The following is a 15,000-nucleotide window of genomic DNA, read 5'->3' on the forward strand; positions in this document are numbered from 1 at the left end:
TTTATTTGCACTTTTAGAAGGAAAATATTTACGTCTCTGATACAAAATCAAAGCTTTTTTTATATAGATATCTAAAGTACATAAAATCTAGAATCAAATAGTTCTTAACAAAAAATCAGTATTACATCCTAAATACACGATTCAAACAGCTTTGAATGGTCAGAACTAGTAGGAGCATTCATCATAATACTAAAACCATTAGAATCATTCATTATAACAGTAAAACAAGAGATGACAATACAATGTTTATATATTTTCCCGACTGCATCCTTCGTTCACATCCAGTCGAGGCTCAGCAGTAGACGACGGTCATGTGTGCGACTTTGCATTCTAAATGAATTGGTATTTTTGTTTAGATTTTACTTGGAATCTCGGCCTTTTCAAGATAAGTATAGACATGTACGTTCATTTCTCTTATTTTCGTACATATGAAGATTAGAGAGAATATTTCCCGTGATTTATTACTGGTTAGATATTTATGTTCTATGTCGGTTTCGATTTAGTTTTGTGAATGTTTTGTAAGGCAAAATGTAAACTGTGATTTTATATTTAATGTTACAGAGGAAAGAAATTGAGTAGCATTAAAAGTACCTTCAGTGGCTGCCAAACCGAAGTCTTTCCTCGTAATTATATAGATTATTTCTTCCAACTCCCCTTGAGAGGCTGTGGTCTGTGATGGAGGGCCTAGAATTTAAAGTCCAACCCAATACCGGTACATTGTTTAGTGCTCACTAGGGCCTCCATGCTTCATACTCCCGTATATATATTACAGCAAAATAGAGTTTGGACTGGTTTGTTATTTGATGAGATTTTTTCCAGGAAATTTTTACAAGTTCTGTCTTTCCAGTGGTTCCTTCTTACCAATACAGAAAATATGGCATCTGAATACCTGAGATTTTTTTCAGTGGCTCATTACACACCTGTATATTTTATATAAAATCATATGATGAAATGGGTGTGCCTGGTAGACTAGGAAATGGCATTCTGTGTAAATAGAAATATAAACACTAATTAGATGTAATAAAGTTTTCGTGAGATTAGCACTGTTCTGCAGTACAGTTGTAAAGAAAATAGTAACTGGCATGTTTAGCATGGTCAGATTACTTTCACACTGCATTTCTCTTGTTCAAAATAAAAACTATGTAATTAGAGTATCATACCAAATATTGTTTACTATCACTTTGATAGTATATCATATATAGATTCATGTATCATACCATAAGTCTAGAAAATAATAAAAAACACATCTTATGATGCCTAACCCATGCTGAACATCTTAAGATGGCCTATCTGAGAAGGGTTAACCATTGCATACTGCACACTCAAGTTTCTTCTCATCTCATCTCTAGTCTTATCTTGTCTTGTCTTTTGTTCCCTGCCTTTACCTTTTCCTCCCATCTCCTTCCTTCTCTTCTTCAAGATTTGGGTTCCTCATTTTACTTGTTGGAGGTTTATTACCATCAGTCACTGAAACACACACAGATGTCTTCTGAACATTGACTCAACTTAGAAGCAAAAAGAACCAAAACATTATTACCAAGAATAAGGTTAAAGAAAGATTCATGTGTCTGCCCAGGTGTTGAATGAATCCAGACCACTTCCACTAGAATGGGGATCCAGGACCTGGTGGCCTCGCTGGGGGAAAACCCCTACTTCAGTGCTGGCTTCGGTCTTTTTGGTGTGGGGGCAGGAGCAGCAGTGTTAAGGAAAGGATATACGGTAAGGCAGATGAATTGAAAATGCTGAGCCTAACTTTGGCTCTATTTAAGAAGTTTGGCTTTGTTTCATTAATAGTTATTATGGTCTTACAACTATTGGCTGAAATGTAGAATGAACGATATATATGTTTCTATGTTATGTATTCTTTGTTATTATTGTTTTTAATTAGATTAATCACTTTTACTAAATTTGTATCACCAACTTTAAATAATTGCTGAAATGATTAAATTCCAAGATTGGCCTGATCCTGTTTCGCCGCCACTACATGACAACTCTAGAAGTTCCTTGCCGAGACAAGTCCTACAGTTGGTTGCTCCAGTGGATCACACACAAGGGAGCTCGAAAAACCCAGCATCTCAGTGTGGAAACAAAGTTTCAGCAAATAGAAACAGGAAAGATAACGACACGTCATGACTTTATTCCTAGTGTTGGGGAACATTTCTTCTGGTATGTAGATTTTTTTGAGTAATTTGTTAAAAGAAAGACCTACTTTACAGATTACATTGTAAGACTGAAAAATAACAAGTCTCTGATTCAGCATTAAAGACAGGAATGTGAGAATAGATGTATATTTCATTGCACTCTTAATTTGTTTTAATTTGTCCCTGTAAAAAAGTTGTAAAAGATGGCAACTTTACTGTTTCCTATATTTCTCTGACCTATTTTACAAATAGTTCTTTTCTCAATTCTAATTTGATATTCTTGAATGGCTGATAAACCAGGTATGGTGGTACATGGCTTAAGGTGGAACGCGCTCGTGAGCAACGCACAGTAGACTTACAGCATGGCACCCCGTGGGAAAATGTTACAATTACAGCTTTTGGAAAACAGAAAAAGCTATTTTCTGATATCATTGAGGAAGGTGTGTGCAGATGCAATTATTTTCATGGGAAATCATAGCCAAGAAAATAAATAACTTTTATCTGAATTTTTAGGATAACATTCGTTGTAGATAGAGGAAACTTGTAATTTGAAGACTTACATAGGAGAGTTTTAATGCCAAGGCTGTAGGCTTATATTACATTAATGCTTATTATTATCAGATCAGCAGACTGATCATAATTATCTGAATAAGAAAAACTGTTATGGTAACACCCTGTGAAGAATATATGGCAAGGTCCCCTTGTAGTTTTACTGATCACTATAGTTATATCAGCAGTCATAAACTCAGTGGCTTCACATAGTCTCATTAAATGAGTGAATGCCTTTCCTACTCCAAGGCCTCCATGTACATACAATCTCTACTTCTTGAGAATTTAAAGCTCTTTTTTTTTTTTTTTTTTTTTTTTTATAGATTTGTGCAGTATTGCAGTAAGAAGTTTGATGATAATGCAGAGATTTAAATTCATTTGTTGGACTTATAAGTCTATGATATAAGAACCTTGTTCTTAACATTTTTAAGTCATGTACCCTCCCAACCTAGACTGTTTTATGTTGTATTGTGATTTATAAAAAAAAAATCCTGTTTCAGTCAAGTATGTCACTAAATAATGCATTTTGTCTAAAAAGGAATAAAAAGGAAACAGTAAAAGTTTCTGTTTATCTGGAAGGTTAATTTTCAAATGAATTTTTCATAATTTTTTTTTTTCTCGGTAAATTCCGACATCAGTAATTTTGTTAATGCCCTGTTCCAGGTACAGAACGACTTGGATCCGTGTTGAGAGGATCAGATCAGACCAAACCTTAGATCTTCACATGGGTGTTCCTTTTGAATCTGTTAAGCTTACAGCCTTGGGCAAAAACAGATCTCTGTTTGTTGAGATTTTAGAAGAGGGTTAGTTGAATTCTCTTATCAATGAATAGTAATGTCTGTTTTTGTTTTTGTTTTGAATATATTAAGGGAATTTTTTGTTGTGAATATTATGTAGTAATTTTTTTTATTGCAATTTTGATATAGATCACAATTCTTTGTGTGATTTATGTACATTAATGGTACTATTTTGATGTAAGATCTGATGGACACATAAGATCATTACTAAGACACTGGTAATTATTAAAGCGGTAGTGTAACTTTAATTCACTTGCTACTTTTTGGCAGAAGAGGTGGCCCTAATTTTTCTTTTTATCCTTCAACTCGTAAAGCACGTGATATGGCAATAAAGCAGAATGAGGGGAAGACTATCATGTACACAGCCTATGGTGCAGAATGGCGACAGTTTGGCAACCCAAGAAAACCTCGACCAATCAGCTCAGTCGTCCTTGATTGTGGACTGTCTGACAAGATTGTGAAAGATGTAAAGGACTTCATGGAAAGCCCTGAGTGGTATTCCAGTAGAGGTTAGTGAGATAGCATTGTCCTTTGTAGATTACAGATACATGGTGAGATTGTGTATTCTCTTGAGTATTTCCTGTTATCAGAAGTTATATGAATTCCTCTTTTGGAGAGAAAAGGATGGAAACACATTTTTTAACATAAGTTGTGTGTGCTTTGTAGAAGAAAAGTTGCATTTACACTCACCTAGTTCACAGTTGAGTCACAGCATTGAAATTTTATCTTTTCAAGTAAAATACAGATTTGCCCTTTTACAGGAATCCCATACCGTCGCGGTTATCTCCTGCATGGCCCTCCAGGCTGTGGCAAGAGCTCATTCATTACAGCTCTGGCAGGGGAACTGCAGCTGGGCATATGTGTTCTTAACCTGAGTGAAAGAGGGCTCACAGATGACCGCCTCAACCACCTGTTGGCTCTTGCTCCCGAGGTAGGTTAGCCAAGTGGATGTGGATGAATGAATAAAGAAATATAAGATGTTTGTGTCTCTGTCTGTATTTTGTGCTTTTTTCTATTTCTTCATTGCATGTGGGAGTGTATGTGTCTGCATGTATGCGTGTTTACTTATATATATGTGTGTGTGTGTGTGTTTGCAAGCGTGTGTGCATGCGTGTATCTGCAAGCATGTGTGTTTGTGTCTTCTTATCGTTGTTTGTTTGTTTGTTTGTGTTTGATTGCTGAATAAAATCCAAATAGCAGAACAATCCTTTCCAATGGTCAACAGTGTTAGTGTTTGCTGAGTCTGTGGAGAAATAAGATGCATTTACATATTTCCTCCTGATGGTAGCAGCAAATTAAAACTTGTATGTTTCCAGAATACCATCATTTTGCTGGAAGATGTTGATTCTGCCTTTGTCAGCAGGGAAGACACAGCAGAAAGTAAGTGTGAATTGGATTTGATGAAACATGCTTTGTTCCTAGAATTAAGATATGTTTTGTTGGTTGTCTGTGTAATAAGAAAGTGACATTGTGGACTGTAGCATCCCATGAGAATATGATTTAAAGAATTTATCCTGAGGAAGTTAAGATATTGTAGTGATCTTTTGTTGTTTTGATGTATTTGAGTTAATTCTCAGAAAGTAAATATTGTGAAGATTAACTTTATGAAATATGTATTGTAAAATTTTATCTTTTGGAAGAAGATACTGCAAAACTAATTTTTGCAACAGAGAAATCTGTATTACTTCTGCATGGGAGAATCTCATTGGCAGAATATGATTTTCCTGTCATTAACTAATACTTTCCTTTAACAGTGAAAGCTGCATATGCTGGGCTCAACAGGTTAACTTTCAGTGGCCTTTTGAACTGCCTTGATGGGGTTGCCTCCACGGAGGCCAGGATAGTATTTATGACTACAAACTATCCTGAGAGGTAAGAAAGAATTTGTGATAAAACAATAATAATAATAATAATCATATCCATAATATGAGTATTATTCTTATGATTATATGTTTAATGATATGTGACTTGTGTATTTCCTATCAAGATATTCTTTTAAAACATAAAGTATGGTATTTGACTGATAACATCATTGATTTCATAAATGTCAATTTACATTATTAAACCCCTCGACGTGACACAGACAAACTCACCCACACAGCTCAGATGCCGATGCCGGGGCGTCATGCGATTGTGACGATTACAATGCAATATTGCAATCGCCCGGCATAGGGGACTTCGCGTAGCGAGTGCCCCGTCGGGAAAGGGTTAATGAATGTAAAAATGCATTTTGTATAAATAATTATACGCAATTAAGCTATGCTGTAAAATAATACAATGGAATTTATCATTTCTTTTCACCAAAGACTGGATCCAGCTTTAATTAGACCGGGCCGTGTTGATATGAAAGAATACATTGGCTACTGCACACCATATCAGCTGGAGACAATGTTCAGCAGATTTTACCCAGAGGAACCACCCCTTTCTGTCCAGGCTTTCTCTCAGGTATTTGAGTGGGATTCATTGAGAAAATCCTAAAAAAAAAAAAAAAAAAACTAATAAGGATTGACTTATATGAAAATATTATTACCAAATAAAAAATAAAACGAATATATGAGAAAGAAAATCAGTTATAGTTTTGAATCATAACAATCTGGTATTTCCTTTTTCTGAAAAAAGTTTAGCAATTACAACTTCTGTTTCAGGCTGTGCAGAACTTGGGCGTGTCTGTGAGTGCAGCATCTGTGCAAGGCCACTTCATGATCTACAAAGATGACCCTCAGGGAGCTGTGCAGAATGTCATTCAGATGGCCCAAATTAAAACATTTTTACCTAAAGAAGACAAGGAAATAGAAAGTGATGGTAGGCAGTTTGATAAATTAGCAGAGGTGAAGAAGAATAAATGATAAGTGTAAGTTATTCATAATTACATTAATGCTTTTTGGCAACTTTTAAGAGGACATGATGTCTTAACTGACTCTTGAAAAAAGGTTAAAGACTAATTGAATCTGAGGAGAACAAGCTCCTATTTTGTAATGAGTTCTTGTCACTTAAGCAGTTTGTATATATGTATATAATTTTCTATGTTAAAAATTATCATTATCTGTTACTAAGTGTCAAGAACTGAAATAAAAAAAAAATAATTATAATGAAACATGTTTCTTTAGGTTAAATCCTAGACATCATATGAGAAAAAAAAACAAAATCAGTCATTTTGTTTTGATTATGAATTGAGTCATATCAAAGTGACTAAATGATAACAATGTAGTGAACAAGGCACAGATCCAAAAAAAGTTCATATACCAGGCCATTACCAAGTAATTAGGGTTTGTTCTTTACGCAAGAGACAAAATAGGTAGTTTTCGTTACAGTTATTGTCCACGTTTTTCACTACAGTTTCACTATTGCAATTATCATAGAAAAGATTAACAAAACAAATATTCCTGGTCTCAATTATGTCACTTTTAGTTAGGGATAATTATAGTAGTGTTGGGTGTTTGAATTATTTTATTCCTCATAAAAAATATATAAAACAAGGCAAATCTAATCATTTCTTGTTATCCTTTAAGATATTTTCAGAAAATTTTAGGGTAAAAAATAAAAGTAAAGATACAGAAACTTTCTTAAAAGTTCACAAACAAAAGAGGTCTTTTATTCTGTAAGTCCAGCTTTTCATATTGATAAAGAATTGGAATGAATTAGCTGCGTCCTCCTAGCCACCACAATTTCACAGTGTTCTCTTGCATGATTCTCTTCTTTGAGAACAGGGGTTTAGATGCACTCTCGTCAGAACTGGAGTCAGAACTTGCGACTGGCTCTGGGAAGTGTCTCTGCCCGGAGCTGGTTGCTAAGATGGCGTTGTAAGGGTGAAGGCTGTGAGGAAGATGGATAGAGGTGGCTCCATATCAAGTTTTTGATGATAAATAAATAAAATAAATAGAGTATAGGGTAGTTTGGTTATACATAATTTCTAATGGTCTAAAAATATTTTTTGCAATGCTCAGGAAAAGTCATCAGACACACCATTCATGATTAACTGAACATAAACAATACCCTTTCCTTTTTTTTCTGTAGTCTTACCTTATCCCATTACAGCAGTCCTTATGAGCCTGAAAAGATGATGTAGGTTGCAGAACTGGCACACTATCATGTTCAGGTGTTCCTTGTTGTTCTAAATCCCATTTCAGTACCTTCCCTCTTGTGTCTCCTGTAGCATAAGAATTTTAAAAAGAAATAAATTAAAGATGTAAAATAAATTTACAACTTCCATTTAAGTACAAAAAGAAACTAAAGGATTTGGATCTTATATTTTTGCACTCTGATGAGGACACTGGGTACTAATATTCCCTCAGGACTCTGGACAGTGATTATGATGTTTCCAAGTCTCATGCAGATTTCAAAAAGTAATTTTTTGTGCACATTGAATTATAAGACAGACAAGTGCCAAGTCAGATCATAAGGTGGCACATGCTTTAACCCTCTCTGGACGGGTGGTACATTACTGTACCGCTCATTCAAAAACCCGGTGGCCGGGTGTTTCATATTCTTTATCTTATGTTGCGCTACCAATGGAAGACTCTCGCTTCTTCTAGTGAGGTAATATTTTCCTTTTTTTTTTTCATTTTTTTTTTCTTCTAAGAATCAAGAAAGAATCATTGAAAACAATACATGTGCATACCCGTGAATGCAAGTAACAACAATGGTTTTTCACTGTTCATTTTCTTTTATTGGGGAACACTTTCCTGTTTTATAATACAATTTATTATTTTTTTTTTTTTATCTCGGCCAATTACTATTGTGAGGTAAACAAACTTAGTTTTTTTTTCAATTTTTTAATTCTTCCTAAAAGAACAGAAAGAGAATTCGCACAATATATGGTGCCAGTCATTTAATTGATTTAGGCCTAAGCGTTCGAAAGCCCCGGCATTGTGACATGCAAGGCTGGAATGCCCCCGTCTTGAGTGGGTTAAGGGTTTAAGAGCTATAGAATTTTTTCATTTGATCTACTATAGATGTTTGCTTCTGTGAGAATGAACTGCAACAAGAACTTGAAGAACACCAAAGGACATGCTGCAGCCAAACAACAAGTCCATACGTGTTTCTCATTCTAACAAAAAATAATTCTGAATTCAAAACAAATGAGTTCTTGCCACATACATATGGTTTTAGAAAACATATTACATACTTCAATACAGTAAATACCTGTGAAATAACTTTGCTTTATTTTATAGCATATGTTTATCCAACAATACACATCAAAATCTCACCAGACACAAGGAATCTGCAAAGTTGCGGCTCCAAATCAAAGCCGATTCGTTGATTAGTGTTAATTTCTCTATCCATGCTATACAAAATGGTCCCTAACTTCCTGATGTCCCAGCAAAGAATCTCGTTATCCTGTAAATCCAAAAGTGTTAATTGCTTACAATAGAAATGATGGCACTAATAGTTTAAAGAAAGAAAGAAAAAATAATAATAATGAAAATGAAGATTATGATCATGTTAATAATGGCATCAGTAAGGATTGCCCAATATGCTGGGGTAAGTGCAATCAAATAGAGGGCAAACAGTCACTGTCCCCAGGGCAAGTTTAGTCTTTAAATTTCCTCACTGGAAAACATCAAAAACAATGTGCAAAAAAAAATCAAACAGCACTGTCAAAATAACAATTACAAAGGCCTTCAAAAATCATGTTTGGAAGGACTAACTTAATTTGTATATATCATCTACTCCAATGTATGACTGTTTAACATCCTATTATTAATTTTATATGATCTCAGCTGATGCCGACAGTCAGCATACATTCATGAGCTCATTATGAAGCTTGCCCTACAGGACCAGTGGAAATTTCCCTTACTGTCACAGGCCCTCATAATGTTGATAAACATTTTTTTACTGATGAAAAATATGATAAAAATTAACAATATTAATAAGAAAAGCAATAGCCATATCAGCAATATTAAAAATATATATCAAAAGATGGTGATGATGCTGCCTCTGTTTATTGACAAAAATCTTGTACAGAAAAGAACTGAGATCACCTTTCGTGTTCCACTAAACAGTTTGGTTCCACAAGGAGAGAAAGCAACCTGTGTAATGCCTCCAGTGCATCCATCCAGTCGACAGAAAAGATTATTCCTTCTGGTGTTGTAAAAACCTGTTGAGATAAAAGAGAGAGCCTTTGATAATAACATCCATAACACAAAGGTATACATAGGGAAATCTTCAATATGCTAATGTTGTATTGCAATACATAGAAACTTCTGGCTGTCTTTGCCATAACTTACCTATATTGCCAAGGTAGCTGCCAGCAACAAAGACGTTTGGCAGTTGTGGGTTAAAGGCCATGCATGATATAATTCCAGGCTGACCTGAAAAGCCATGGGAGAGTCTTAACTTGTATTAAATACCTTAATTTTCTGGCCTTATGGGTGAAATTCAGTTCAGTGACATTCCCTTTTTAATGCTTTGTGAGCAAATTAAAGTTTATATATAACAACAGATAATAATAAAGCTACCAATAATCATAATTTGCAAAAAAAAAAAAATAATGAATAAAAAAAAAAAAAAAAAAAAAAAAAATATATATATATATATATATATATATATATATATATATATATATATATAAAGTCAATAAACAAATATGCACAAATTATAATCAAAGCTAATTCTTTTTACCAATCAGACAACATTACCATTAAAAGAAATATCACAGAGTTGCATAAAAGTCATAAGTAAAATCAAATACATAACAACTCATCAATCAAATCCTCAAACCATTAAAACTGAAATAACATAGGACTGATTTTGCCTGAATCCAACCTTTGGCATCAATGGCCTCGCACATTCTGCCAGGTCGACTTGTGTGGAATATTCTGATGGTTTTCCTGAAGCCACAAAGAAGCAGGGACCCATCCAAGCTGAATCCAACACTCTTGGCTGCAACCAACTGATCCAAGCTGTCAAAATACCACTTTATATTGCATCTTAACATTCAAAACTCAAGGTAAATGGTAAAAAAAAAAAACAATATCAAATATAATTTCTTTTATAGGTGACCTGTATTCATTAACCCATTGCGTACAGGGGATAGATTCGCTTGTCCATTCTCCAGGATGGGATTTAATTCAGAGCAAGGTAGCTTCAGACAACAAACTTTAAATTTTCCCACTCTATTTCAGTGAATCATCGTAAAACTAGAGCCATTTTTGTGTTTTATTTTTCGTGTCTTATTGTATTGAGAGGTTTATATGTGTCATATAAGTGTCATAAAATTGTAGTATAGGATCCATATCAGTTTTTCTTTATACTCAGTGTAATAGGAGTATTGCTGCTTTATGTACTGTCATGAACGAATATGAAACATATAACCATCTCCAATGAAGATAACATGAAGAAGTAGGGAAGAGGAAGGAAACCTGTGCTTATGACTGTGAGTGCCACAGTAAAAGATATCCCTACTTGCACAGGGGCACACTTTAAACACTGGGCATGGAGGAGGAGGAGGAGGAGGAGGAGGAGGAGGAGGAGGAGGAGGAGGAGGAGGAGAAGGAGGAGAGGGGGAGGAGGAGGGGGAGGAGGAGGGGGAGGGGGGGGAGAAGGAGGAGGAAGAGGAAAAGGGAAAGCAGTGTTTAACACCTTATGTATGAACCTCCTAAAGTATCCAAAAATTGAAAAAATCTGTAGCTTCCTAAAAAACAAAAATCACCATAGATCAGGGATATGTCTGAAATGTTAAAAAGGCAACATCACCATTCAAATTTATACAAAAATCCTATTTTGTACTTCATCAAAAGGTATTACATAATAAAACATTCCCATTATGAAAATCTGACAGTGGGTTCCACAGAGTGCATCGTATGTGCTGTTAACCTTTGCCAGTGGAAATTAAATTACACACCCTCATCATATTTTCCAATACATGTACATAGAAAACACAAATGAAATAACAATGGGTTACTCACTGGTCATAGGACTGATAACTGCAAATGAGATTCCCATTCCATGCGTCCCACAGGTGGACCGGCTGATCACGACAAGTCACTGCAAAACTGGTGTTACAAATCCAAGTGAATGGATGAAACTTTAATATTTTGCTGCATCAATAAACTATTCCGATATTAACCCCCTCCTTCTAAAATCTATAAACACAATTGCACATATATAAAAACATATGGCTGATATATATATATATATATATATATATATATATATATATATATATATATATATATATATATATATATATATATAATATATATATATATATCATCATACTCATATAAAGACATAAAAAAAATTTATCTGTTTATATGATGTATCAATTTCACAGTTACCAGCAACACAATTACTCCTATAATTTATTCCTCATATCTATACAATTCATTTCAATCACAACTTCAAAAATGCAATATTCAGTTTACACTCTTTTATTACCACTCATCCTCATATTTATAGAAGACTTCAACTATAATTAGACTAAACTTTGTTAACTTACCAGCAAGACTGGGGATTATCAGAGCGCATGTGAGGATACCACATGTAGTCGTAGATAAGTTCTCTTTCACGGACTGTGACAGCTGGTAGGTTGTATCGTTCACTTTCCATTTGCCAAGATTCATCTTTTGGAAAAAATATAAAATGGAAACATATCAACGTCTATTGATCAGTTTGCACTACAACAATTCTAATGTTATCTATTATGGTTCTGTGAGCTATTTTTTTCCTATAATGATAGTATGCTCTACAAGACATTGTATTACAGAAAAAAAATTGAGATGCTTAAATGTTTAGACAGAAAACTTTTATATGAAACTTTCCAAATCATCCACTATCCTACTCTTACTTTGAGTTCTGATTACATGGCAACTTCTCTATTATTTCTATTATTCAAACCCAAAAAAAATTCTAAAATCTTATATCAATGCTTCATGTACATGGCATATCAGCAAAGATATGGTATATAGTGTTAATATTTTAAACAATGAGGCAGCCTGTTGCCAGTCACTGCCCAAGAGAGGAAAGTCAGATTCCTTGGGATCATTTCCCCGCATTTGACTGGCCACAAGACTAACTGGGTAACTAAGCAGATATATATATACATATATACATATATATATATATATATATATATATATATATATATATATATATATATATATATATATATATATATATACATACACACATGTTCTGAATGAGTCCAAATCATGATGTCTCCTGCTGTGCCATGCTCATTGGGAAACCAAGTAACTAAGAGTCTCCTTTTTTTATCTCTCTCTTTAAGTCCATCAGGTCTATTTTCCTGTTTTTCCTTATTTACTGCTCCACATAATTTTGACTGTTGCATCATATATAAAGTTATATCTTTATTTGAGAAAGCAAAACAAAAATGTTGTCCTTATCAGTTTTCAGTCTGCCTTGAAACTAAAAGAGGCAGAATAGGCATATGAAGCCAACTAAAGTGCCTCAGGATGAAAGAAGCATGGCCATTATCTCAGACTTTGTTGCCAGAAAAAATGCAGTGTCAGAACTCAGCAAATAATTATCTATCTGATATATCATGCAACTTGCATTTACATTTGTAGAAGTTTGTGGGAGATGTTTGGCAGAAAGATAATATAAGAATAATATATAATATAATATAATAACATAAGAAAATATATGTTGAAACAATTGCAATACAAATAGTCAATGACCTCTTGAACTGAGGGAATATTCATGTCTTCCTGACCTAGACACTGTCCCATTGCAATTGGATTTGGAAGGTTAAAGAGACGCAGCTTCTTGTCCACACTTCCTACCAGCAAACAAGAGCCATCCGGAGACCTGAAATAAGATCAAATTAATCAGAAAAATACATATATAGACCTATTCCTCACTATCTTTTATTAAAAAATACATAATCAATACAAATGGAGAAAAAAGGGAAAAGGAGGAGGAGAGGGAGTGTAACCACCTCTGATGACAACAGTTATAAACAACCATTGCTGCCGCCAGTTGTATCCAACCGCTGCCACCAATGTAAACTTAGCTGTCATAATGACAGGACTTCCTTTAGTCATTAGTTGAGTCCTAAGGAAACTTAGAGGGGGAGGGGGGATGATGGTGAAGAAGAAGAAGAAGATGATGATGATGATGATGATGATGATGATGATGATGATGATGATGTTGAGGAAGTGAAGGAGGTGGGCGAGAAGGAGGAAGAAGAGGAGGAGGAGGAGGAGGAGGAGGAGGAGGAGGAGGAGGAGGAGGAGGAGGAGGAGGAGGAGGAGGAGGAGGAGGAGGAGAAGAAGAAGGAGAAGGAGAAGGAGAAGGAGAAGGAGAAGGAGAAGGAGAAGGAGAAGGAGAAGGAGAAGGAGAAGGAGAAGGAGAAGGAGAAGGAGAAGGAGAAGGAGAAGAAGAAGAAGAAGAAGAAGAAGAAGAAGAAGAAGAAGAAGAAGAAGAAGAAGAAGAAGAAGAAGAAGAAGAAGGAGAAAGAGAGGGGGAGAGGAAAAAGGAGAAGAGGAAGAGGAGGAGAAGAAGAAGAAGATAGAGAGGGAGAGGAAAAATGGAGAAGAAGAGGAAAAGGAGAAGGAGAGGGAAAGGAAGAAGGAGAAGGAGAAGGAAGAAATGGAGCAGAAAAAGAGAAGAGGTGGAGGAGATAAAGAAGCAGGAAAAGGAAAGAGAGATGGCTGAAAAGGGAGATCAGAAAAATGGAGAGAAAGGGACAAGCTGAAATAAGAACAGGATTATCAGAGAGAAAGACAGAAGGGCAGATTAGGCAAATAAGCCTAAAGGAGAAAGAATATTGATGATATTGAAGAACAAATGACAAATATGAACAAAACAAGTACATATCAACAATGAAAAGAGTAACTTGAACCAAGAACTGCATCCCTCCAAGACTAGATCCCGCAATCAATGAGGCCTCCACACATTTAATGTTTTAGCGAAGGCTAAGAAACCTCTATCAGATATATTCTGGCAAGATAGAGTTTGGACTGAATATCTGTGGTAGAGGATTTTTGGCATTTCTGAAGTGCCAAAGCTGGAAAGACCACAGATGTTGGGTGAGTTACTGTGAGTGCACCTTTCATAGTGACTGTTGCCTTTAGCTTAACCTGAAGGTTTATTTTCTATACCTAATAATGTTGCTTTATATGTTCTTATCACCATTGATTTTTTTTTCTATCCATCTCTGTACAGTTCTTGTTTTAAGTTTACCCTAATACTCGACTCATGCATATATCACAGCACTGGATACATTAACAATGAATGAAGTACTTACCATTTACATCCTTTTGTATAATTATCTGACATTTCTTGAAAACACTTCTTATAATCCAGGGCTTCAACAGGAGACTCAAAGTCAAATTTCATTAGCTGCCGATAATGCACAGTTTCTGTTTCCATCGGCACACTGTCCACTCTTTCACTTGCTTCAACATGGGCATATAACTGGGAACTCTCACGAGAATGTGATTCTATTTGATCACTCTCTATCAATTCACTTCTTTCATCATGATTTTCAATACTTCTTACATTTGGATGTACTGCCTCCTTTGGACTCACCATATATTTGCTATCAT

The 15,000-nt window shown here is 35.0% G+C and overlaps 2 protein-coding genes across 3 annotated transcripts in view; one reads left to right on the plus strand and one right to left on the minus strand.

Moving 5' to 3' along the window:
* The first annotated feature begins 275 nt into the window (after positions 1 to 275).
* On the plus strand, positions 276 to 6,964 carry Bcs1 (mitochondrial chaperone BCS1). 2 transcript variants are annotated; one of them, XM_043031040.2, is made up of 10 exons: positions 276 to 399; positions 1,577 to 1,719; positions 1,955 to 2,166; positions 2,442 to 2,581; positions 3,802 to 3,996; positions 4,249 to 4,418; positions 4,804 to 4,867; positions 5,242 to 5,359; positions 5,794 to 5,932; positions 6,133 to 6,964. In XM_043031040.2, the coding sequence occupies exons 2-10, from the start codon at positions 1,609 to 1,611 to the stop codon at positions 6,331 to 6,333; spliced, it is 1,350 nt and encodes a 449-aa protein (XP_042886974.1). In that variant the 5' UTR covers positions 276 to 399; positions 1,577 to 1,608; the 3' UTR covers positions 6,334 to 6,964. The 2 variants fall into 2 exon arrangements, with proteins under 2 accessions (XP_042886974.1, XP_042886966.1); XM_043031032.2 differs by lacking the exon at positions 2,442 to 2,581 and adding an exon at positions 3,354 to 3,493.
* Positions 6,917 to 15,000, minus strand: part of WDR79 (Telomerase Cajal body protein 1 homolog) — a 10,186-nt gene continuing 2,102 nt past the window's right edge. Inside the window, exons 2-11 of the mRNA XM_086556264.1 lie at positions 14,700 to 15,000; positions 13,164 to 13,258; positions 11,928 to 12,051; positions 11,395 to 11,481; positions 10,253 to 10,389; positions 9,715 to 9,798; positions 9,469 to 9,584; positions 8,695 to 8,824; positions 7,508 to 7,634; positions 6,917 to 7,300 (exon numbers count right to left, since the gene is read on the minus strand). The exon at positions 14,700 to 15,000 is cut by the window's right edge and continues 271 nt beyond it. Coding sequence (XP_086412390.1) covers positions 7,126 to 7,300; positions 7,508 to 7,634; positions 8,695 to 8,824; positions 9,469 to 9,584; positions 9,715 to 9,798; positions 10,253 to 10,389; positions 11,395 to 11,481; positions 11,928 to 12,051; positions 13,164 to 13,258; positions 14,700 to 15,000 — 1,376 coding nt within the window. The 3' untranslated portion in view covers positions 6,917 to 7,125. The remainder of the gene's footprint in view (positions 7,301 to 7,507; positions 7,635 to 8,694; positions 8,825 to 9,468; positions 9,585 to 9,714; positions 9,799 to 10,252; positions 10,390 to 11,394; positions 11,482 to 11,927; positions 12,052 to 13,163; positions 13,259 to 14,699) is intronic.

The sequence above is a fragment of the Penaeus japonicus genome, unplaced genomic scaffold (genome assembly GCF_977035675.1).
Source record: "Penaeus japonicus unplaced genomic scaffold, GWHDUDI00000001_assembly GWHDUDI00000032, whole genome shotgun sequence".
Taxonomy (NCBI): Eukaryota; Metazoa; Arthropoda; class Malacostraca; order Decapoda; family Penaeidae; genus Penaeus; species Penaeus japonicus.